General features: G+C 45.8%; 1 protein-coding gene across 1 annotated transcript in view; it reads left to right on the top strand.

Annotated features, from left to right (window-relative positions):
* The first annotated feature begins 3,166 nt into the window (after nt 1-3,166).
* The window catches only part of IQCA1 (IQ motif containing with AAA domain 1), a 142,891-nt gene continuing 120,290 nt past the window's right edge, over nt 3,167-25,767 (top strand). The window contains exons 1-5 of the mRNA XM_059393777.1: nt 3,167-3,405; nt 13,073-13,397; nt 16,673-16,792; nt 19,867-20,058; nt 22,071-22,142. Coding sequence (XP_059249760.1) covers nt 3,395-3,405; nt 13,073-13,397; nt 16,673-16,792; nt 19,867-20,058; nt 22,071-22,142 — 720 coding nt within the window. The 5' untranslated portion in view covers nt 3,167-3,394. The remainder of the gene's footprint in view (nt 3,406-13,072; nt 13,398-16,672; nt 16,793-19,866; nt 20,059-22,070; nt 22,143-25,767) is intronic.

The following is a 25,767-nucleotide window of genomic DNA, read 5'->3' as shown; positions in this document are numbered from 1 at the left end:
GTCTTCCCACAACTGAGCGCTTGTTCATCCTTTGAACGTGACTTACATCTTTTGATTGCTAGATTGCACCTTCAATTCATTTATTTCCTTTTTGTTAAGATTTTATTTATTTATTTGACAGAGATCACAAGTAGGCAGAGAGGCAGGCAGCGAGAGAGGGGTGGAAGCAGGCTCCCCACTGAGCAGGGAGCCTGAGATTGTGGACCCTGAGATCATGACCCCAGTGGAAGGCAAAGGCTTAACCCAGTGAGCCACTCAGGTGTCCCTGATTTATTTTCTAGAAGAGCTCGAGTTATGGCTTTTCCTGAATGTCCCCTACACAACCAGCCATATTTCCTGCTTCCAGGCTGGCAGAGCCCTGTTTTGGTTCTTTTATCCACTTCTCTCTCTCTCATAATGCAGGTAAACCCTGATTTCTCTAAGGCAATAATGGTGTTCACATTTCCCAGCTGGTCTTATGCTTTCTTGAGATATCCCAGAGCGAGGTTGTAATGTCTGGCATCACTGCAGACATTTTATGACCATGAGGGAAGTCATCCAACATCTTAAGGATGATAACACCAAAAGACCAAACGACCACCAAAGAAGGATGATGTCACTGAGCCATTGGAATAACCAGTCCAAAATTGTCTCACCTCTATTCTTGGGAGATTCTAAATCCTTATTGTTCAAGCCATCAGACATTGGGTTACTTGTGTTTGAAAACATGCCAATTTATGCATGAGTGCTGTATTTCCAGAGGGCTTTCATATTTGGGAATATTAACTTCAGTGAGCAGAAATATCTTGGGTCACATTTTTCTCCAAAACCTTTGCGAATGTTGCTATCATTTCATCTGATGTTGAAAGCTACCATGCAGACATCTGAGGCCACCAGATCCCCCTACCACTTCTCCCTGAAGTTCAATCACATATCCAGGAGATCTTTGGTGTTGCTTGTTCTATACCAGTTTTTCCTGGAACACAGTGAGAACTTCTGATCTGCTGATTTGGTTCTCTTCTTTAAGAGGCATTTCCTTACAGCTTTGAAAAAAAATTAATATTAGAGGACTCTTTTTTTAAGGAACATCAACTAACCCTTCTAATTGCTCAAATTATGGAGTCTTTTTCCTGCACATTCAATGCAGTTGATCCAAGCTTTTCCTGTAAGTCAGTAATCCAGGTGAATTGTGCCCTAGTCTGCTTTTTGGTCTTTCTAATTTGGTTTCTCTATTGGCAATTTTTTTTTAATTTTCATTTGGTTGTCTTAGCTGTATCATCTCCCTCTTCTCATTGTGTTGTTTTATCTTTTCTCCCAACACTTAGTCTATTAGGTTGGTGTTCTTTTTAATTTATTCTATAACATGGGACATATGTGAAGAATTTTATTTTATTTGGTTACTTTTTTTCAAGACTAAGTTCTTCAACTGTCTCACCCATGCCATAATTTTTTTAATGTTATTTTATTTGATAGAGAGAGAGTGCATGCGCGAGCTTGGATAGGGAGGGACAGAAGCAGAGGGAGAAGCAGACTCCCTATGGGAGCCCAACTTGAGGCTCAATCCCAGGACCTGAGCCGAAGGCAGATGTTTAACTGAAGGCAGATGTTTAACTGACTGAGCCACCCGGCCATCTCTCTTTTGTTCTTGTTATTTGTTTTTCCCCCTTTACCTTGTTACTAACGTCTTAGATTTGGATAATGGATTTGTTGCTTCTATCTTATTTGTATCTAACATGGGTTGCTCTTTATGAATCTTCTGTTCAAACATAATGTGAGCAAATTCTCCTTGACTCCTTTCTCACTATATCTGAATGAGTTTGAAAGTTGGAAGCTGGCATTTTTATCTACTTTGCTGTGACCTGGATACACACTGAGGATTAGGACTGAGTCCCTGAATGTGTGCAGGCCCTGGGCTCTGCTTTCTCCGGAGATTCTGCTCAACTTCCCGACCCTTATGAGGAGCCCACCCTGTCTCTGTGACAACCGTCCTTGGACTTTGAATCTTTGCCTCTGTACAGTGCAGAGTCCTAGAAAGTGGCAAGTCCTAGTGATTTTTCCTAGCTCTGGTCAGGTCCTGTGGGCAGCAGGGGCTGTTTTCTACTAACGATTATTTTGTCTCACCTGGATTTCCCCAGGTAGCTTGCTTCTGTGCGCACATTCTCATTTCACTTTGCAGATTCATGTCTTCTTTGTATCAAAAAGCATTAGTGAGAAATCTTAGTATTTTTGTCTACTTGGTTTTCTTCCCTCATGGGGATTTTTGGGCAATGGGGATGAGATTCAGATCCCATTCTCCATGGCAGACATCTGTTTCACTGAGTACAGTTTTTTGAAGTTGATGGCGCAAAGTTGTACTTAATTTTTTTTGTTTGTTTAGTTGTTCTTTTCTCTTGTTGTTGTTATTCCCTATTTTTGCTCTTCTTTTGTTCATTTCATGTGTGAGAGAGGTTCTGTCATCCAGATCACCCTGTCATTTTTATGGGGATGCCTTTCCCATGCTCTTTCAACTGTATTGGTCCTGAATGTATTCCTGTAGGAATTGCAGGTTATAAAATTTGCAAATAAATCTCAATAGTTACTAAAGATGAAGAAAGAAGGGCAGTGAAAGCAGACACTCATAGCGACCTGCTAATAACTAGCATCCACATGGCATTTTTCCATGTACAACTCTCTAGCTCCTCATTTCATTTTCATTTTGCCCCAGAAGTCCAGGACTGCTTCCACCCTGTATCACCAGAACCTAAGTCTGCGCATGCCCCGGAGAGAAGTCCAATCAAGTTCTGAACAAATGAATGACTGCTATCCCATGTTACAGATGGGAAGATAGATGCTACAATCAAGGTCCTTGACCAAGGCCACATATCAGAAGGCAGATGACAAGGGGGCAAACAGTAAAGTGGGAATAAGGCATGGAGGACGGCGAATCGGCGGAAGGGACCCAGGCTGGACGCCGGGGGCTGGTGTCCGGGAGGGTCCACAGGGAGATCAGCCCCTCATCTTGGGAGCTCCTGCCCGCGGGAAGCAGTTCCTTTCCTCAAAACGTGAATCCCGCCGCGCAGCTCCTCGGTTGCCACGGAAACCAGCCTAGAGCGCAGGCGCGCGGAGCTCAGGGGGCGTGTCCCATGCTCGCGGCGAGCCGGCACTGCGCAGGCGTAGCGTCTCGGTTGCTAGGTTCCGCCTTGCGTCCAGCCTAGGGGCTACAGGAAGGTTTCAGAACCTATCTGTGCCTACACGCTATCGCATTTTCCTGCCCAGAGTGGAGGATAGCCCCCACCCCGACCCTGTCCTCCAGAAGGACCTCTCCGTGGACGCCCGTGGCTGTGTCCCTGTGTCCCGACGCCTGCTGCCGGCCGCCCTTCGGAGAGAGACGGAAGAGCTTCCAGGCGGGCGAGGGAAAGAGAGAAAGTAGTCAGCCATGTCGAACGCGTAAGTGATGGGCGGCCGGCTTATAGACCTAGGCCGGACGTCTTCAGGCGGAGAGATGGCTTGCTCTGCTTCTCTTCCTTCTTTTCTTCTCTCCTCTCCCCTCCTTTTCATGTGTTAGTAAATGAAGACGGGCCCAGGGTAGAGTATCAGGTTCTTGTGGACAAGGAACGCCATACGCCTGGGTCTCCATCCTCCCCGTCGCACTGCCTTCTTGCCCCGTGGACATGAGGTCCCAAGAGCCCGTGGCTTATGCCCTAGCTGCTGTCATTTTGAAACAGTAGCAACTTCAAGACATTCTGTACATCGTCTGCTTTTTTGTTCGCCTTTCTCAGTTATCTGTGGATTGCTTGGTAGAAACCTAGGTTCCGTATTAAATCAAGAAGGAGCTTGAGGAAGCTTTATGGTACCACTCTGCTTTTCTCAAGGAATTGCAGTCGGGTGGTAGGGGTACCGGGAAGAGTATGTGCCCAGCCCTGAGCTGCTCGCCCAGCACTTGTTCAGCAGCGTGTTTCTGTGGTCTTCATCAGGACATTTCCGACGCGTTACAGTGCTGAGTCTGCCAGCACTGTGCTGAGTGTGTGAAATATGGCAGGGCGTGGGATCCTCACAACACCCAGTAACTCAGGACCTGTATATGGTGTTATTCCCATTGCAGAGCAGAGGAATCAGGGATGAAGAGGCTAAAGGGTTCATTCCGGGCAAGCAGAGGGTGCCCTCCCAGGCATTCCACCTCCAGCATTAGGCATGCTCTTACTAACCATGTTTATGAGTGAAGAGATGAGGGCAGAGAGATCAAGGGCTTGCAGAGATGTTGCAGTGCAGAAGATCGGGATTTCAGGTTGGGGCATATTGAGTTTGATGTGCCTTTTGGAGATCAAGTAGGGAGTTGAATATTCGAGCCTTGAGTTCAGAAGAGAGGTCTGTGTATGAAATATAAACTCAACGTGTTGGTATGTAGATGGGCTTTATTGACACAGCATGAGTATAGACAAAGAGAGAAGGGGTCATCTGGTAGAGACTGGGGAGCAGACACCAGCAAAAGTATCGAAGGTAGCATCCATGAGGGGGAAGCAAAATCGTGGTGTTTAGATGAACAGGAAATAAGGTTTCTGGGAGGAGGGAGTGACAAACTCAAACACTGCTGAGACAGGTTAGAAGAGAACCAAAGTGGGCCATCCATTTAGCAAGGTAGGTTCCCATGGTTCCCTTGACCCTTGTGGGGGATCGAGTATAAAGGTTGCTGAGAATGGGCGGGAACAGGAGGACAGTGAGCATGGCCAACTTTTTAAAGGAGTTTTGCTAAACCTGATTTAGGGAAACAGGCCAGGAGACAGATTTTTTTTTTTTTTTTTAAGACAGGAGGCAATGGCATGTTACTTTGCTAAAGGAAAGGGTAAGGAAGAGGAGGGAGTAGTGGGGTTGCCAGTGGGGGCATGAGCCCCAGCAGGTAGCTGGAGGTCTTGGCTTCAAGGGAGGAGTTGTTTATCACAGGGAATTGAGGAGGGAGGAGTCTGTCCGTAAATACTATTCATGCGTAGACACCTTGTGAGGTCCTGGAAAGATGGTGCAGGGCATAGACGATGGTGACAGTGAGGGGCAATAGTGATGCCACCTGATTAAATGAGATACAAAGCTGAGGGGGGACAGTCAGACTAATTGGGAAGTGGCAGTGAGGAGCAAGGACCTTGACCCCCCCATCCCTACAGCAGTCGGATGATTCTGGCAGAAAAGGAGCCTCTCCTGTGAGGGCTTCAGGGAAGGACAGGTGGGCCTCTCCCTTAAGCAAGAAGGCCAAGGAAATATTCTGGAAATAGGACAAACAGCTACATAGTACTGGAAGAATCTGAAGATTTATCCTGTATAAAATATCTTGGGGAGAATTCCCATTTTGCAAGATTTAGATTTTTCTTTTTTTTTTAAGATTTTTATTTATCTATTTGATAGAGATCACAAGTAGGCAGAAGGCAGGCAGAGAGAGAGGAGGAAGCAGGCTCCCCGCTGAGCAGAGAGCCCAATGTGGGGCTCGATCCCAGGACCCTGAGATCATAACCTGAGCTGAAGGCAGAGGCTTAAACCACTGAGCCACCCAGGCGCCCCAAGATTTAGATTTTTCATCAAAGCACGTTGTATGTCTGAATACTCTAGTCTTCCCTTCCCCCACCCACCCAGCTACAGAAATCTGCCAAGCTATGTAAATAACAGTCTGGCCATTTTCAGCTGTCATATTTCATCTTCTCCACCCACAATCCTCCTGACTTCAAAATCTGTAACACTTCTTGTCATATGCCCAAGTCTGAAATCAATCGTGTACTTAAAAAATAATATTCTAAGTAGTCCCATGGATAAAATACCACTTTTTCTTTACAAAGTGCATTTAAAATTTCAAGAACACTTTCACATCGGTTATCCCATCCCATAGTAACCCCTTCAGGTGTCCAGAGGCCTGTCCCTGTCCAGATTTTCCCCGTGAGGAGGAAGTGAAAGTGCAGGGAGGCTGTGGCTAGCCTGAGACCCACTAGGTCAGGAGACAGCTTCTGATTCTAACCTTACGGCCCTTTGCCTTTAAAACCCTCCTGGCCAGACGAAAGGGAAATAAAAATAAAAACGCATGGATACTGGGGTCTCATTCACAAGGGCCAGGAGGCAGACGCGGCCCCCATGCTGGTCAGGGGCGTGCCTGGACCGCATCAAGAAGCAGCGAGGTCCCGGTGCCGGCCTCTGCACATGCGCACTCTGCAAACATTGTGCAGGCGCCACCAACTGTGTGAGTCCATTTATGTGAAATGTCCGCGGCAGTTACAGTAATGGTGACTGGGGGCTGGGTAGACAGTGGACAGGGGCTCCTTTCGGGAAGATGAAAATGTCCTTGAGTTAGATAGAGGCGGTCGTTGTGAATATACTAAAACCCATTGATGGGTGCCCTTTGAAAGGGTAAACTTATGGAACATGAATTATATCTCAGTGATGTTCTTATTTGGAAAGAAAATAAAAAAGCAAAAAACGTCCTGCGGCATCCCAGGTCTCACGTAATGTTCCCGGGCACCAGCTCCGCAGAAAGATGCAGGGACCGTGGGGCAGCGAGGCCGGGCTGGGACTGCATGCAGGGGGCGGTGGCGGGGTGGGGGTGGGGGGTGGTTCCAGGCTGGCCAGTGGCTGCTGGCAGTGAAGAGAGTGGTGGGGCTGTGGCCAGTGGGTGCCCAGGAAAGTAGGGAACCTGGAAGGCAAGAACGCCGAGGTCAGTGTCCAGAGGACAGGGTGATGATGCTGGTGGGCCGGCTCACGTGGCTGTCTCATGCTTCCTATCACCCAGTGACCGGTGCCTGGTCTCTCCAGCAACGCTCTCCAGAAAAGGACCAGGTGAGGAAGGAAGACGCTGCGGCCCAAAGGCGGGGCCTGGAAGGCTCAGGCCGCCAGGAGAATCCTCAGCCCAGAGTTCCAGGGGTGGGTCAGCTCAGCCATGGTCCTGGAGGGGTTTCTGCTTCTTTGACCCTGGGTGGAAGCCAATGAGTGCACTGAGCTAGGGCAGCAAGGCTTTCTCAGGCTGGTCTGTCCCAGAGTGGAATCTGGGCATTCCTAAATTCTGGGCGGGCTCCCTCCATCAGTGTGGGTGTGATCGCCCCTGGTGGAAACATCCTCTACCCAACATCCCTTGCTTTCAATGGGTATGGGTCTTTGTAAGGTTCAGGTCACCCCACCTGCACCTCATGGGGCAGCTTCCCTAGGGTCTTGCACAACCTTAGTGCGTACTGGTGTGCTCAGTGCTTTGAAGTCTGATAAATGCCCCTTATTTTTCATTACTGACCTCACCCCCGTATTTGGAAGTTATGACTAGATTTATTTATTTGGGAATATTTTATATTCCCAAATTCTCAGTGATGTTAAATCTGCATGTCAATCTCAAGAGTCTGCTTTCTTTTCATCTTGTCTTTCCAGCCTTCTGCCTGGTCCAATCCTCTGCAACTAGCCTTCTAGAATTTTCTTCAGTTACCTCTTGTGTGGCTCCCACCATATTCATTCTTAGATGTTTAATCAGTACTGGGAAAGGGAGTTTGTTTTTCCTTTTTCGTATTTTTCCTCTGCGTTCAGTGTTTGTGGCTTTTATCGATGGCTTTCAAATTAGCTGTCCAGCTGACTTCTTATATTTTGTTATCGAGTTCCTTGGCTATTGCAGCTGTGTCATTTACAAGGAGTTTCTTAAATCTTTTGTATGAATCCCTTTTCTGTCTGCTTCATTCTTTTTCACTCCTGTCTTTTAGATTTCTAGTGTGTCTCCTGAAAATGTTTTTGGTCTCTGGCATTCAGCGTTTTTGAAGGGCTGACAGCATCTGTTCTTTGGGGTATCTGGATGGTCTTCTTAATCAGGCATATGCCATAAATTAAATTTATTGAGAATTTTCTTGGCATCCTGTGGAAATAATCTTCAGCTTTGTACTGTTCTGTTGCTGTATTTAGCTCAGCTTGTCTCCATGCTGAACTCTCGCAGATTCCTGGGATGACCCCTCCCCGGTCAGAGGGAACCATGCTTTTGATCTGGTGCTGAGTCCTGTTTGCTAAGTGGAATTTCAGATCCCAGTTCTAAACAAAATTAGCCTATAATTTTCTTCTGTAATGTTGTCCTGACAGGTTTCGGGCACAAAACAAACCACATGGTTTGCTGTTTTATGTAACATTGGTTGGGCAGCTGGTCAGGTCAGGGGACCCCTGGGTGTGCTGCCCCCCTCCGCTGCTCCAAGTCTGGGCTTTGGTCATCTAGGAATATGTTCTGCTTCTCGGCACCCTTCCCAGCTTTACCTCCCCCAGAGCAGGTATTTGATAAGGCAGCCTTCATTGTCCACTCAGTTTCTGCCTCCACCTCCCCTGTCCTGTTTGCCTCGTTTTTTAAGGCCATCTGATGCTGGGACCAGGCAGAAGCTGCTACAGTACTGTTCTGTGGTGGGGTTGTTTCTAATAAATTGTCATTTATTCTGCAAGGAGGGGCAAGTCCTGTGCTAAGTGGAATCGAACTGCCCCTGAAAATGTTCTTGCTTCCTAAAGCCATCTGGCAGAACGTTCTTTCATTAGCAATGGTTTTAAAGATGTCCAAGTTTGGAGATATCTGACTCTCCGGGAGGCATACCTGGGTCTGTATTCAGTATCCAAACTCAGGTGCGGGCTGCAGGGAAAAAGTGTATTTCCAACCGCAAATCTTGGCCCATCACAACTATGCCACCTGCTTTGTCACCCTCATTTGCCTTCATCCTGAAGAATGGGGGCCACAGAGGGGCTCAGACTATGAACTCTGGACGTGGGTCAGCTTTGCTGTGCCTCAGTTGGCTCGTCTGTAACCTGCAGTGATGGAAGCACCTGCCTGAGGGGGCTGTCAGCTTTATGTGAGCTGAGGCCTGTAAAGCATTTAGGATGGTGACCAGCATTATAAACTTCTGAACTCTACGTCATCATCGTCGTCATCGTCATCATCGTTGTCATCGTCTGAACCTGAAAGACTCTTCACACACCAAGATAAGCTTCTAATTTTTGGCCAAGAAGATGAGTCTCTCATCTCTGTTCCAAGAATATAAAAATGAGACATGTAAAAAAATTATTTCTTAATGTTTTATATAAAAATTTTATTTTTAGGGGCTCCTGGGTGGCTCAGTAGGTTAAGCATCCAACTCTGGATTTTGCCTCAGGTCATGATCTCAGTGTGCTGGGGTGGAGCCCTGTGTGGGGCTCTGAGCTCAGTGGGGAGTCTTCTTGTCACCCTCTCCCACTGTCCCTCCCCTTGCTGGCACACACACTCGCTGAAATAAATCTCTCTCTTTCTCTGAAATAAATAAATAAATCTTTTTTAAAAAGCTTCTATTTGTTCTTTTAAGTTTGTATTAATTGATAACATACTACTGTGTATTTGTTATACTTAAGAGTGGGATAGTACATTTTAAAATAAAATGAAAATATTCTAAATTTAAAAACTAAAGAATCAGAAATTTTTTAATGCAAGTTGAAACTCTCTGGACCAAGAACAGCATGGGAGCACACAGCAGTGAGCAGGCACGAGGAGGAGGCCTCGTCAGGCACTGGCACAGTGCTCTGCGATCGCTGCTCCTACGGGGCCTGGCCCCAAACCAGCCTGGAGGGCTGCAGCTGGACCCCTATGAATCCAAGTGGGATTGCCCTTCCCTGCAGGACAGAGGTGGAGGGTACGTGCCTACAGCCTGCCCTGGGCTGTGGGTGATAAGACAGCAGCTTCTCAGCTAGAAGGCAAGTTAAGGAATGCATAGACACTCAGTGTATTTAAAGAACCCCCATAAATGAATAGAAAAACAATCCAGTGGAAAAACAAGCAAAATAAATGGATAAATAATTTGAGAACAGAACTTACGCACAACCCTTATGCAGGTGGTTCATCTCATCTGCAACCAGGTGAACGGACATTCAAATATTCACATTAAATTTCTCACCCATCATCATTTTTTCTCTTTTATTTCTTTTCAGTGTTCTGCCAGAATTCATTGTTTTGCAACACACCAGGGTTCCATGCAATACGTGCCCTCCATAATACTCACCAAGCTCACCCAACCTCCCACCCTCCTCCCCTCCAAAACCCTCAGTTTGTTTCTCAGAGTCCACAGTCTCTCATAGTTTGTCTCCCCCTCCAATTTTCCCCCAACTCACTTCTCTCCATCTCCCCATGTCCCCCGTGCTATTCCTTATGCTCCACAAGTAAGTGAAACCATATGATAATTGACTCTCTTCTTGACTTATTTCACTCAGCATAATTTCCTCCAGTCCTGTCCCTGTTGATACAAAAGTTGGGTGTTTATCCTTTCTGTTGGAGGATAATACTCCATATTATATATGGGCAATAACCTCCTTATCCATTCGTCAAGATGTCCAAGAAGGGCATTTTGGCTCTTTCCACAGTTTGGCGACTATGGCCATTGCTGCTATGAACATAGGGGTACAGATGGCCCTTCTTTTCACTGTATCTGTATCTTTGGGGTAAATACCCAGTAGTGCAATTGCAGCATCATAGGGAAGCTCTATTTTTAATTTCTTGAGGAATCTCCACACTGTTTTCCAAAGTGGCTGCACCAACTTGCATTCCCACCAACAGTGTAAGAGGGTTCCCCTTTCTCCACATCCTCTCCGACACATGTTGTTTACTGTCTTGTCAATTTTGGCCATTCTAGCTGGTATAAGGTGGGATCTCAATGTGGTTTTGATTTGAATCTCCCTGATGACTAATGAATGAACAATTTTGTATGTGTCTTGTAGCCATTTGTATGTCTTCATTGGAGAAGTGCCTGTTGCTATCTTCTGCCATTTTTTTTTAAGATTTTTAAAATTTATTTATTTGACAGACAGATCACAGAGAGAGAGGAGGAAGCAGGTTCCCTGCTGAGCAGAGAGCCCGATGCGAAGCTCAATCCCAAGACTCTGGGGTCATGACCTGAGCTGAAGGCAGAGGCTTAACCCACTGAGCCACCCAGGCGCCCCTCTTCTGCCCATTTTTTGACATGATTTGACATGTGTGTGTTGAGTTTGAGGCGGTCTTTATAGATCTTGGAGATCAGCCCTTTGTCTGTACTGTCATTTGTGAATATCTTCTCCCATTCCAAGGGTTGCTCTTTGTTTTGTTGACTGTTTCCTTTGCTGTGCAGAAGCTTTTGATTCCATCATCTTGGCAAGAGTTACAATTACGTATTTTCTGGTCATGGTGGTATTCTTTTATTTTTGGTCAAGGAAGAGGTGGTGGTACAGTGCTGCATAATGGTTCCAAGCTTAGAATCCCATAGACTGGGTTCAGACACTAGGGAACAGACCACCTCCTCCCACCTCAGTGAGAGTGACGGGAGCCCTATTCATGGAGTATGGCCAGGGTCACAGCGTGTGGTCAACTGCAGGAAGTGATGTTGGCCATTTCTCAGAGCATGAGTAAGGAAGGGCAGGTAGTGGGACCAGAGCAAAGGACCTAGCAGAGATGCCTGCTAATGACCTTGGGAAGATCAGTGAGGGACTCACAGTAAAACACGGTGGATTGAATGAGCAATTTTCTTCCCTGTTCTTCCTGAATCACCTCCAACATGGCAACAGGAGATGTCAAAGGCTATAAATACATGAGGGCTAAGGGAATGTTAGAGCATTTTCCAGAAGATACCATGAAAATATCAAAGGAGGGAAAGCAGGTGAGATGAGGACGAGGGGGCAGGCCTGAGAATGTGGGACCTGAGGGCCAGCAGAGGGGGAGTGAGGAAAAGCCCACCTTCCAGCAGAACCCTGCGAAGAGAGGAGGCAAGGTCTGGTCCTTCTGGGGCTAAAGGTGGTAGGTAGACTGCAGAGAGCAGGTGCCCAGCTGCCCCTGTGCTGGCAGAAGAGGCTTGTGCAGGCAGCCTGGCCCCGAGGATGCCACACACAGCTGAGCGTGGGGTTGGGAGGTCAGGGCGACCGCAAAGAGGAAGGGAGAATCCTCACTCCTGACCCAGTGTCTCCATTCAGGCAGAGAGTGAGCCCCCTGGCCAGCACGGGAAAGACTTAATGGGTTGTGGGTTTCCCCCTCATCCCAGGGAAAGGGCCAGGTTCTTCCCCACCTTCTTCCCCCTGGGAGAAATATTAAGCCTCTTCCCAGACACACTGAACTTTCCATTAGCTTTTCATCTGGTTCTTGGATACAAAGAGAGCAAAAAATTTCCCAAAATGTCAACCAAAAAAGTCTGCCTTGGATATATTTGTCAGGGTCCAGGCTGGAAAAGGATGGCACACTCAGCAGGATGGTTAAGAAAGGGACTGGCAGAAGAAATGGGGACAGAGTCTCGAGGAACCAACAAGGGTCCTGAGGCAAGCAATGCAGAGAGGCCACACTACCTTGAACCTTTGGTAGAAAGAGGCTCCCAACCATGTGCTAACTGGCCAGGGAGCAGTGGGAGAGGACATACCTGCATCCCATTCTCCTCCCACCCTCCAGCTTCCTGTCTGCTGCTCCCACTGACTCAAATGAGGACGAGGAGCCCACTCAGGCAGTCCTGAGTCCCAGGGCAGCCGCCTCTCACTTCTTATGTCCCTCATTACGGGTCTCAAGTTCACAGTTGTTGCTTAGAGCTGTAAGTCATTCACTCTCCATCGCAGGGACTAGTCCACTGTGAATTCACTGCAGTTTATCTGTTCATTCTTTCATTTATAAACAGTTGGGTTATCTCCTTGTTTGAACTCTTATAAAGAAACGCTATTATGTTCATCCTCGATACAGATTTACAAGAGTTTCTCTGGGGAATGATTGTTTGTTCATAGGGGCTGCCTGTGTTTGACTTTATGAGGTGTTCCAGAATTCCTTTCCAACGTGGTCATTCCACCTCATAGCCCACCAGCTGTATGTATGGACAGGTCTGTGCAAAATTCAGACTCACAGCTTCTTCATCTCTGTAATGGGTGTAATCATGCTGGTTTTGCAGGTACAGTGAGAAATGAGTCTTATCATTGAGATCATTGAGGTGAAAGGATTTTTAAGCTATGTATTTGATAATGGTAACAGTGGTCATGTCCGAAAATCACTTGCACCTCGAAACAAGACATAAATGGTCTGAAGGGAACTACATGCCATGTTCCTGGTTCACGTTTGTTTTGTTATTCTGGATGCCCATTTCATATGTCTCACAAAGGAATTTTCACTTATTCTCTTGTCTTCCACCAGAATGTATAACAAGATGTGGCATCAGACCCAAGACACCCTCAATTCTTTGCTTGATAAAGAGTCTCAGCACATGATGGAATCCCAAAACAATCAAATCTTCATCTTCCAAATGTTAGCCACCTTCTACATAAAATACGTGCAGATCTTCAGAAACTTGGAGGACGTTTATGACCAGATTGTCCACCCGCAGAAGCGAATACTGATCCGAAAAATCCTGGATGGAGTGATGGGTCGCCTCCTGGAACTGAAGAATGAAATGGTTGAATTGGAATTAACAGAGTTTCATTATTTTGATGACATCCTACAGGATCTAAAGTTGGCTCCTGTAAGTACTCAGCTTCTTCTCTTATCTGTTTCTTGTTGCTTTAAATCAGCCATGTAGGCCTGTAACCAATTTTCTACAGGCTTTCTAGACATCTGTGCTGGTTGTTGTATGAAAAGTTGAAGCGTTGCCCCTCGGCTGGGCCATACCCACCCGGACAAGGATTGAGTTCCTGTAGCTTTGGGTACAGACAAATCTTCACACATTCCTTGGGTCCACTGGACACTGAAGTTGTTGTCTTCCTTGTCTCTGTGGGTCTGCCCAGGTCTGTTGGCTGGAGTAAGCCAACTCTTCCATAAATATCCTGAGACACAAACCCTCCCAATTTCCAGTCCCACTGCCCCTACTTCTGTTTCCAAAGGAGATCTCCCTCTGGCCTCTGTTTCCCATCATCTTCTTCAGGATGAACAGCCAACGGGTGGCCATTTCCTTCCTCCCAGGTGCTTGTGTCTCCTCCTTTGCTTTGGGTCTTTGGTGACTCGGGGATTTTTGGCAATAGGCCTTCAAGCCTCAGACAAGAAAGAAGGGCATCCTCCCTACCTCTGATGCCCTGGAGCCATGAGCATTCTGCCTCCCTGCTGTCCTCCCAACCTTCACCACCAGACACCCACTGCCAGACTCCTTGGATGAGTCTGCCAGCAGTCAGTGGACAGAGAGCTCACTTCAGGACCACAGTCCTGTGAGCTCAATCTTCATTTTGAAAGGAACATTTCCCTAAAATAAAATTGAAAGGAGACAGTGTTCAATCTTCTACCTGGCATTTAATGCCCCTTTCTTTTGAAAATAGTCAAGAGTCTATAAAGGTTATGTTTGTTTCTGAAATAGACTTTCCTAGCATTACTACTGCACGTCATTGGATTGGACTCTAAAGAATAACTAGAACGACTGGAAATGTTAAAGTTCCCTCCGAAACTTTAATGTTTATTGCCATTCATTTATAAAGGCATGGATTAAAGCAATTTTTCGATCAGGTGTACTTGACTCACCCGGGTGAGTCTACCAAGAACACCTGAGGATAAACATGAAATCAAGTCATTAAATCATATCCCTAAATTGAATTAATAAATCAGTATTAAATGTGTTAACTTAATGCCAAGAATATTAAATAATATTCTCGAAGCTGGAGAATAAGAAATTTATGAAACTTCTGTGGTGGGCTCCTTCAGATTTTCTGGTTCACCTGGTTCATCTTTTCAAAGACCATGAACACTGAAAGGGGTGACAAATGACGGACATTGTCCAGGAAGCCTTCCCAGTAGGAGACTCTCAACTGTGTTTCCCACCATTTCTGGAGGATGCATGGTGAGCCATGTGATGACATGGGGGTCCAGATGGTTAGGGGGCACGTCTAATAGCAGCAGCTTGGACCCCAGGAGTTAGTTCCAGGCCAGGAAGACACGTGTGCCATCTCCGGGAGCTCCTACGTGGCTCAGCTCTGCACCCCTGTGTATGGGCCCCCGTGCCCACCACCTGCACAACACACAGCTCTCCGTATAATATGACCCCCCCAGTCCAACCACAGTTGGTCATCTCAGGGATGGGTACTGGTGGTGGCACCAGGCAAGCCTTCCCTCTGAGATTCTGAAACAGTTTCTGTCTTGGAGTCTGAACTGGGGACTCCCAGGTTTCTGAGTAGTTGGAGCCTTCGTTCTCAGATGCTCAGAAGAATGAAGAAAGCTGCTCCTGAGCATAAAAGAGGGAGAGAGACGGAACAAAACAGACTTCACCAAGAGGAGCAGAAGGAAATGCCAAGTCCTGGAGGCTTCCTCATCCCCGGACACATCCCTGCTGCTGACAGACTCTCCACTGTGCTCCTGCCCTGCGTCCGAGAAGTCATTATTGTCCCCTGTGGCCAAACTAACCAGAAGAGTGTTTCTGCAACCTGCCACATGAGGAGCCTCTCTAACAGGTCCCTGATGTCGAGAGACGTCTCAGGGAGAGAGGGAGTTTCTCTGCCACAAGGAATGTCCTTTATCCTGCCCTTTAGAGGAGGGGAAATCCCAGGGTATCTGAGATGGACGTTTGGGGTGTCATGGACGGAGGCCACTGATATGTGTCTCCCCTCCCCTCTCTTCATTCTCAAAGGCTGTATTTCCTGCCCCTCAAAATCTTAACTAGTGGACAGGGGTGAGCTGTAGCACAAAAATGTTGTCTTAAAAGTTGGGAAAGTACAGCACTTAAACATACTTGATAATAAATAAAATCTCAACATTGAATAAAAGTGGAATATTTCTCCTCTGACTGCCCTCCATTCCCAGGTCTCACTCACTCAGTGAACCCCAGGACTCACCCCAAAACTCCATTAGTCTAAAAGGTTTGGTTTTCAAAAACGGTTGCCACCTGGTATGGATACCATCTCACCAAGTCCTAAAAAAGACACCCCTTTATGTTATAATGCTTCTTCAAGGGAAGGCCTATTCAAAATCCCCCGGATGAGAAGGTGTGGAGAGTCACCCCAGAATGGGAAGAAGGGAGCTGAACATGAGGACCAGAACCTTAGCTTTGCTGAGCCAACTGGTCTACCAGAGCGCACCCAGGAGTGTCTGAGAGTCTAGGACAGTATTTCTCGATGGGGATGGCCAAGGGCCCATCCCATACCCCTGAAAAACTCTTCTGCACTCCTGATTGTTGAACTTGGGCTGGGAAATATTTGTGTGACCTTCACTAACTGAAATATTTGGTAATATGCATAAATGAGAAACAGGAGTTTATATTGATTGCATGAAAAAACAAGTTTCCTACTAAAGCAGATGAACTTTACCAGTAATTTTTATAATTTCAGGTAATGTAGACAAAAATAAAAACATTATTAGGAAAAAAATTGTGATCACTTACATGCAAATAATGATGCTAATGATAAATTATGAAGTTGAATTCAAAGGTCTCTGCATCACAATGCTTTGCTATCTTAATTTGCATTATTACTTTAGGTAGGCTGAGATGATATTATGTTTCTTTAAAGGCCTTCATTAAGTTATCATTAGTTAATTGAGAATTAACTAATGTGAGTTCTCAAGTTTTACTGTAATGATTAAAATAAGGGCCAAGGTGATGGTTTTTCCTTGTGATTCTGTGTCTCCTTAACAGTGATGAATTCTCTTGACACCATTGGCCTCATGACCTCTTAGATCAGGATGGGAGGTAAAGTGTGTCCCTTTAGTGTACAGTCCTTACTATACAGTTTAGACAGATTTAAGTTCTGGGATTGGGACAAAAGTGACAGTTGTGACTGATTGTGACAAAATTGTGCCCTTTGGCTTATTCTTTCTCTCCTCTAGCAACAATTAGATATTCCCATTCCCAAGTATTTTTTGAAAGAGAAGCTGGAAGTCATCAAAGGAAGAGAGAAAATCCTTGCTCAGATACTAGCTGACATTGGACTAGATATTCCCGATAAGGTTTGTACATCATTTTTATAAACATCCTTCCGTAATTGATAGAACCTTTTTCTGTGCATCCTGATTGTGTGGGAGACAGATTATTTCCAGTGGAAGGAAAGCAGCACCTGCTCCTCTTGCTATTCCATATGTGTAAGAAGCTGCTTCCCTTGGAGATGTATTTTCGATGACGCACGACCATTATTTTTCAAGAACTTAGAAATAGAGATTGAAACCTAACGCTTTGTTGGTTCAGTCAGCATCTCTGAGACAGAGTAGATTTATCAGCTCAGCTTGAGTTCTCATCTCAGACCCCTAACCTAAAGTCAGAAGTGGAATGTTATCTCGTGAAATCTTTAAGTGTTAAGATAACCTACCTGTCAGTCATTACCTTCCAGACTTTTCTGCTCGGCACTTTTATACCCAACTTGTGGCAAGTCCGCTGAGCATTTCGGTGGCCCTCGCTGCCTCCTGCACATCAGTGCTCCACGGCCTTGGTTGGTCATGGCTCATGCAGGGAGGTGGCAGTTGCTATCCAAGCTGGGACTATTCCGAGTGAAGCGGGCACTGTCAGTAACTCTCCGGTGCCCAGGGCAGAGCAGCACATGAGAGCTTCCTCTAGACAGGTCCTGCTGAGTGTTGTCAGCCTGGGTCCTGGTGCCAAGGAAAATTCCAAGCGCAACCAGAAGGACAGTGGGGCAGGAACAGGATGTGCCCTGTCTGCCTGCCGCAGGACACACGGGGGTGGGCTCACGGTATCCTGCGCTCTCTCAGCTGCGGGCATGCTTCATGCTGCATAGAGGGCTCACTCTTCTCCCTACAGCCCAGCCTGTCGAAATGGTACTCATTCAGCAGAGCCCAACTTGATGCAACATCCCTCCAGCAACCTACACCGACCCAGCTAACTCAGGACCGTCTCTCCCTCCTCCACCTCTCCCCTAACAGACTGACCCTTCCCCTACATTCCATTCCTGAAGTTGGTCCGGGGCTGTTTTGAGAGGGGTCATCTCACCGTCCTGCACCTGCTGGTGCCTTCAGTCCACACATCATTCAGAAGGAGGCACTCAGCCCTTCACCCAGCTCCCCCAAGGAATCCCCTGGCACAGAACATTGACAAACAGGGCCGAATTTACAGAGGATTTTATAGGGGAAGTGGAGGAGGGAGATGACATTGTACACACTATGGTCAAACCCTAAAAATTCCTCTTGGCCGTTTCTTTATTCTGCTGTCCCTCTTTGCTGGGGCGGGGTCAGCGGCGGGGAACCTTCTTTCTCAGCAGGCAACGCTAGCTGGCCCCACTGGGTAGAGCCGTCCATCTCCCTCCCAGCCCCGACTTCTGGTGGGCCCAACGTCGGCAACACGCCGGACTCTGGGCAACAGCCCTTGACATCTGTGTGACTTTCTTATACCCTTCAGTGCCTCGTGACACCCCATTTTCACCTCAAGCTGCTTATTTCTTGAAGACATATGCAATATACAGCCCAAAAAGAATTTTGAGAGGCAACTATTACCATCCAGTCCTACATCTCTAGTGCTTAGTATTTACTCTTGGGCCTTCCATAAATGTTCAAAAATCTTTGTCGTATTAAGTAGACCACTCAAACCCTCAGAAGTCTTCAGTAAGGGCTGTAATGATTTTCAGAGTGACCTTGTCCGGTTCACTGCCACCATGATATCCATTCTGTTCTAACCCGCTGAGTGCATTTTTGGAAATGTGAGCTCACTGCAAATTTGAGGTGACAAGATCTCACCGAAAACCGAACTCTGAGGAAATGTTACTGAAACAGCCCCTTCAAAGGGAACCAGGCTTCCACACCGAGGATCCGTGGATGCTCTTTTGGGAAAAGGGTCAGTCTTGGCTCAGATTGGCTCCACCCCTTACTAACCATGGCAGCTCAGGTCAATTCTATTTCTTCGGTCAGCCTCAGTCTTATTAACTCTTGACTGGTCAGAAGAATACCGGCTTTGGGGTTGCTTTGTGCATTTGCCAAGAGGATCTATGAAAAGCCTTTGGCTTCTGTAGGGTCTCAGGAAATGCCCCTTCCCTCTCCCTGATCCTTTCTGGACACTGTCCCCCCACCCCCACCCCCACAGACAAGAGATCATCATGGCAAATAGGGGCTTTGGGGATGAACCAGAGCACCCCACACTTGGAGCCTCAGTGTCTGGCACCATGGCCTGATAAAGGGGCCACCCTTCACTCTGACACCTTGGCAAAGATTCATCCCATGATCAGGAGTTTTCTGATTCTGAAGACCTCTCTCTTCTGCCTCTGTCCCTGTATGAGGCTTCACCCAAGCCAAGCCATATCCCCAGCTTCTCCCTCACTCCAAGGGCCATAGAGGGCCCTCTGATCCCACTCAGAGCTCTCACAGGGCTCCAGATGCCCCAGAAACCTTGCTCTTGGCTCTCCTTGGGAAACCACACAGTCCCACACCTGGCTTTGTCTCCTCCTAGACCACCTGATTCCCCCAAGGCAGCATTTTACCACCCGAGCCCTGGTGTTTCTCCAATTATAATCTTCCTATCCCATTTGGATGTTTTGAAATACAAATTTGTAAGGACTAGAAGACATTTCACATGTAAATTGAATACTTCTAAAATGATTTTAATCTTACTCATGATTACTAAATCATCCTGTAATGGATTTTGATGTCAGCATTTTACTTCATATGATTTTTAAATTCTAAGTTCTCATATTAAAGATATGCTTTTTATTTATATGTTCCTACTACTAAGTTAATAAAACATAAAAATCAATTTTGAGGTTTATTGAATTCATTTTATTGGCATTCCTGGTATAATTTCCTGCCAACCTAGAATATTATGGAACTAATTGGTATTTTGTTCAGAATGGAAGAGGAACGCTTATGGGGTTCTTAAATAGGGAACCAGGGCCCGATAACCATGGCAGGTTATCAAAATTCACATAACTGATGAGTGAAATGGTTAGTATTAAATCCCCATCAGACTCTCGATCAACAGCTTGGGAACTCTTAGCAAGGTAGTGTTAGAAGTAAGCACATGATGTATCTGGGACCAACTGAGGGAGTTAACCTGTTTAAACATCGACTTAACTTTAAATTTTTCACAGAAATATACCACAAAAAGTATCCCTCTAGAAGAGGCTGTTAAACTAATCCAGATCGCTGAGCGGGCACGGCAAGGTCGCCTAAGAGCGATGTTCATGAAACAGATCTTCCTTCAAGAATACAGAGCGAAGCAAGCCAGGATGCTTGGCGAGAAAGTCATCGACATGGGAGCCGCTGCACTGCAGATTCAGAAGGTGTGCGTGGTGCTCAGGGAGCTGGGGACAGGTGTCTTGACACAGCCAGAGACCCACCCCAGGGTCAGGGGTGAGCTCGGAAAGCCCAAGTCACAAAATCCTACCTTTAATAGAGCTGGATTTTAAATTCCAAAGATTTTTTAATCTTGCCCTGGAGAAACCATTAACTAAGCTCGGTCATGTTTTTTTAGATTTTATTATAAATTGGTATAAAATGCAGGGCATCTCATTCAAATATTTTTAAAGGTCATTGATAATTGTGGGAAAGAATGTGGCAGAAAATTCATTGAGGGCTTATATCCTCAATGTGCATTCACACATAGATGCAATCACAGAAAGGGAGCAAGGGTCCACACCTGCTGGCCGGAGCTGGTGTGTGCTGTTCATAATGCCAGTGACCGTCACTAAGAACCAGGACATCGATGTTCTCTTTAGAAGTGGGCCTGAGGTTTCGTCCCCAAATGAGCACCATCGGTTTGCACCTTATCTCGTTCCAAATGGAGGCTAAGGTCGCTTGCAGGAAAATCTAGAAGCTGGCATATGGGACAAATGAGAATGAGAAAAGAGAGAAGGGGGGGGTGCCTGGGTGGCTTAGAGAGTTAAGCCTCTGCTTTCAGCGCAGGTCATGATCTCAGGGTACTGGGATCGAGCCCCACATCGGGCTCTCTGCTCAGTGAGAGTCTGCTTCCTCCTCTCTCTCTCTGCCTGCCTCTCTGCCTGCCTCTCTGCCTGCCTCTCTGCCTACTTGTGATCTCTATCAAATAAATAAATAAAATCTTTAAAAAAAAAAAAAGAAAAGGAGAGAGAGAAGGAAGTCACCAGGAGATCATAGACCCCAGCCAGAGAGTCAGGACCCCATCCCTGCTGGGGTCTGAATGGGGGTGCAGGGCAGGGAATGGAGGGACCCATAACAGACTGTTTCCTTTCAAGTTTCAATGAAGATAGGAAGTTGTAAACAAGCATCTGAATTCAGAGCTGGGCTGTTACCAGTCTTGGACATGACCATGTTCTATTTCCCCACATTTGAGTGAAAATTTTTCTTTTAAATCTATAAAGTGCCCCCCCCCTTAGATCTAACCTGAAATCTGGAAGTTTCTCTTGAAGAAACCCAGGTAGGGGACTGTCCCTAACCAAAATTACAAGTTAGGGGTACCTGGGTGGCTCAGTGAGTTAAGCCTCTGTCTTTGGCTCAGGTCATGATCTCGGGGTCCTGGGATGGAGCCCTGCGGCAGGCTTTCTGCTCAGCAGGGAGCCTGCTTCCTCCTCTCTCTCTCTGCTTGCCTCTCTGCCTACTTGAGATCTCTGTCAAATAAAATCTTAAAAAACACAAAATTACAAGTCATTTCTTCTCTCACAGCCTCGTCCACCATTACTGACGTAAAACATTGCACACATTTGAGATGGTCAGCATCATGATTTGATAGACATATATATTACAAAGTAATGATCACCGTAAGCATAATTAAAACATCTCACATCACATACTTACCCATTTCTATAGTGAGAACACTCAAGGCCAGCTGTCTTAGCAGCTTTCAAGGACACAACATTGTGTTGGTTACAGTCACCCTGCTGTACACAGACCCCTAGAACTCATTCATCTGAAAACTGGAAGTTTATATCTTTTGGCCACTTTCACACATTTTCCTCACCCTTCAGCCCCTGGTGATCCCGAATCTACTCTATTTCTAGAATTCGGTATTTTAGATTCCATAGCTAAGGGAGAGGATGTAGTAGTTGTCATTCTCTACAACTTTTTTCACTTTTTTGCCCTCCAAATTCATGCATGTTGTCACATATGTCAGGACTTCCTTCCTTTTTTTTGGCTGAATGATATTCTCTTTGTATATATACCACATTTATTATCCATCAACTGACCCATTGTTCGCATGTCATTGCTATTGTCAGTAATGCTGAGATGAACGTGAAGGTGTAGATTATCTCTTCAAAACAGTGATTATACCATTTATTTCTTTGATGTATTAGACAAGTAACCATTTCTTTGCTTTCAGGTTTGGCGAGGTTTTAGTCAATGCCAGAAAACCAAGAAACAGAGAGAAGAGGAGATGATATTCCTGGGGATGGTAAGTCCTCCTGCAGACAGGATATGTGTAGAGGTTTCTTTGAGATGTGTGTCTTCCTCAGCATCTGTAGCCAAGAACATGGGTTTGCCATTTGTTGCCTTGTGACAGTATTACCACCATTTACCAGCTCACACACACTCATCACCTCAGCTGCTGTAGGTCAGGGATCTGGGCTTAGCAGAATGGTCTGCTCGGGATCTTGCAAGTCTGAGGGCCGGGTGTCACTGGAGGCCCAGCAGGGCAGAATCCACTCCCAGGCTTGTGTGCATGTTGGCAGGACTTAGCTCTTCGTGGGCTGCAGATTGAAGGCCTGTTTTTTGCTAGTTGCTCACTGGAGACGGATCCCAGCTCCATGTCAGGTGGGCCTTTCCATGTGGTCACTTGCTTCACCAGAGCTAGCAAGGGAGAGAGGGGATGCCTACAATCTCATGCAATGACCACAGAAGTAGTGTGCATCACCACTGGGTGATGGGTTAGAAGCAAGTGTGATGCACACCAGGAGGTGGGGGTCATTGGGGACTGGCTTAGAGTCTCCATCTGTGCAAAGGACTTTTCTACATTATCTGCATCATCAAGCCAAAGGCCTCTGAGGAGGTCTCATTTGTCTTCTGCCTGAGCCCCTCCTGAACGTAGAGCCCCTGCTTCCCAGGCCTGCCCATTCTGTTCCATTCTAGAAGCTTCTTCCTTTCATTTACCTGAAGGCTGCTGGCTGATGGCTGCCACAGCTTGGCTGTGGTTCTGTCCCCTGTGGCAACTCAGAACATCTCTGCTTGCCCTGTCACCTGACGAGCCTTCAAGGATTTGAAGGCAGCTCTCGAACCCTCCATGCCAGCTCTTCTCAGAGCCAATTACCACCACAGATGGTGACCAATCTGGCGAGTTTTACTTCCTGACCTGCTCACTGTCCCTGAAAGGATATTACAATTTAAAGGAAAAGAAAGCCTGTTAACAGCATTGAGTTGGTGCACTGGAATGATCTACATTATTCGGGGCTCCCTGTTCCGTGCCAGGAGAAAAACACTGCAGTGATAATGTTGGTAAACACTGTAACCGAGTCTTTGAAAATGCTGATCAGGAACCGAGCTCTGGTGAGGCTAAAAGAAGAAATAAAAACACAAATACACTCTATATAACCACAGATACCAATACATTAAAAAAAAAAAACTATTAGTATCATGAGTAACCATGGTCACAAATTAGAAAATACTGAACAGAGAAGATTATCCAGGGAAGTCTAATATCGAAACAGATCAAAGAGATAAAATACCTCAATAAAACGATCACCGCAGCAAATGCTGGAAAGGTCTCGTAAGCGCCGGGGTTCGTTTCAGTCTGGTGAGAGCCAGGGGCCAGGAGGACTTGGACGCACAGGACAGTTACTGGGACAGAGAGGCAGGGGGAGCTCCGCGGGGACGCAGGGGTGACCAGACAGAAGTGAGGGAGAAGGGTGGGCGGGAAGAGCCAGCACAGCAACACATTTCCAAAACAGAGGCCAACACCATCCAAAACAGAGGCCAACACCATCTTTAAGTATCTATGCTAATGAAAGAATAATAAACAGGCATGGGGATGCCCAGTCTGGGAAAGGACCCAGGGATGAGGGCTGCATGGGGACCACTCACAGGTTTTAGTGCGCACTCACCCACTGGGGACGATTTGTTTCATCACACGCGTTAAAACACACCTGTTTGCTCAGAAATCCCTACCCTTTGCAACTTCTTTGCTGAAAAAAAAAAAAAAGAAGAAAGTGAGCAAAGTTTACAATATATAAATATTCATATTAGGGTAGTTTTACAGTCACAGACGGGTGTCCAGAAACAGTTCACACAGTTAAAACACCCCATTGTGTATGTTCAGGAGTGATGTTTAGGGTTTCTCTGTGTGGCGCAAAGTGTGTGTGAACACATGATCCTAAATTTATGCTTTTACTTATTTTTACATTTCTCTATCTTCAACATATATCTTATGTCTAAAAAATTACAGATAAAATATGTGTTCAGAATTTTGTCAGAGGGGAAAAAAGATAGGAATCATGATTTAAGCAATTTGTAGCGCTTTTCACTGAAACTTCATGTAAGAGACGCTGAGCTCTAGGGAACAAACTGGCTGCTGAAGGGGGCATCCCTGGGTGACCGGCATTCAGGAGGGCACGGGAAGGAATGAGCATTGGGCGTTAGACGCAACTGATGAATCACTAAATTCTTCCCCAGAAACTAACTTTTAAAAAAACTTTAAAATTAAATAATAATTCATAATACCTTTTCCCAATTCTGTGTAGTTCTTATCAAATGTGTATCTCAATAGGACAAAAATCAGGATTTAAGATTTTCCTTTCTATTTGTAAGTTAATATGCACAGAATACTGTAAGTGAAAAAAAAAATGTGATCTGTACTTTTTTAACCAATGGAGGGATGTGGGTTTTGTTATATTACTCTTCTCTTCCTCTGTGGGAGTTATATTTGCTCACACTGCACTCCCACGTCTCACTGTTAGAGGAGAGAAATCGAGGGTCACCGGTGTGTGACTGAGCAGGAGCAGGGAGGCAGGCAGCTCCACTGATCTGTGATCAGTAAACACGTCCGCTGATGCTGTGTTTCCATCAGGTCTTCGGGTATGAAATATTTAGATTTTCTGTTCTGAGATTTTAGATTTAATTACATTAGAAGATCTTCTCAGTGATACTGTTAAATATAGAAAAACTGTAATCCGGTCCCACATTCAGGATGTAACCGTGTAACTTGTGTCAGTTTGATGACGGCACGTTCTAAAATTACAAATGGCGTGGTCAGTACGCTTCGTCTGGGAATGTCTTATGTCTCCCTCTGGCCCCACATCCTGGACCGCCCCACCTCCAGCTGTGGCCTTTGTGCACCACCTCTGTTGTCAGCACAGAATTAAAATTGTGAATTATTTTGCTCGAGGAAGGAATTCAGCTCTGGGTTCCAGACATTCGGAAGAGCATAGTCTCCCCATGAAGGGGAATGGGACCACTGCATGTGCTTAGAAAGTCTCAGTTGTGACGTCCTGCCTTTATTGTCCAAAAAACTATGGTAAATCGTACCTGAGTATGCTTTACATGATTTGAGAAACACCTTGATCTTGATCACCTACATTTTTGAGTTCCCTTTTATCTTTGGATTTAAAAGATAAGTCAACGTTTATTTTTGGAATTGAGACCGCTGGGAACCACAACCCATCCTGTACCGTGCTGTTGCTGGGTCACGCTAGGAGAGCCATGTGGGCAAGCAGTCTCTGCCTGCTGTTGCAGATTTTATCTTTACATCTATATTTACATATTTATAAATGCATATAAATATAATAAATATTATACCTGTAAATATATATTTATATATTGCATATAAATATAAATAAATATTTGCATAGTATATAAATATAAATGTGTATTTGTGTATAAATATGTATATAAATATAAATCTATATATGCTTTTTTTTTTTTAAGTAGGCTCCAAGCCCAGTGCAAAGCCTAATGCAGGGCTTGAACTCATGACCCTGAGATCAAGACCTTAGCTGAAATCCAGAGTCAGATGCTTAACTGACTGAACCACCCAGGCGCCCTGGAGATTTGTAGGATTTAACACATTCGCTGGGTGGCATATTATTTAG

This window comes from Mustela nigripes, chromosome 3 (assembly GCF_022355385.1).
Source record: "Mustela nigripes isolate SB6536 chromosome 3, MUSNIG.SB6536, whole genome shotgun sequence".
Classification (NCBI taxonomy): Eukaryota; Metazoa; Chordata; class Mammalia; order Carnivora; family Mustelidae; genus Mustela; species Mustela nigripes.
This window is presented reverse-complemented; position numbering and strand designations above follow the sequence as displayed.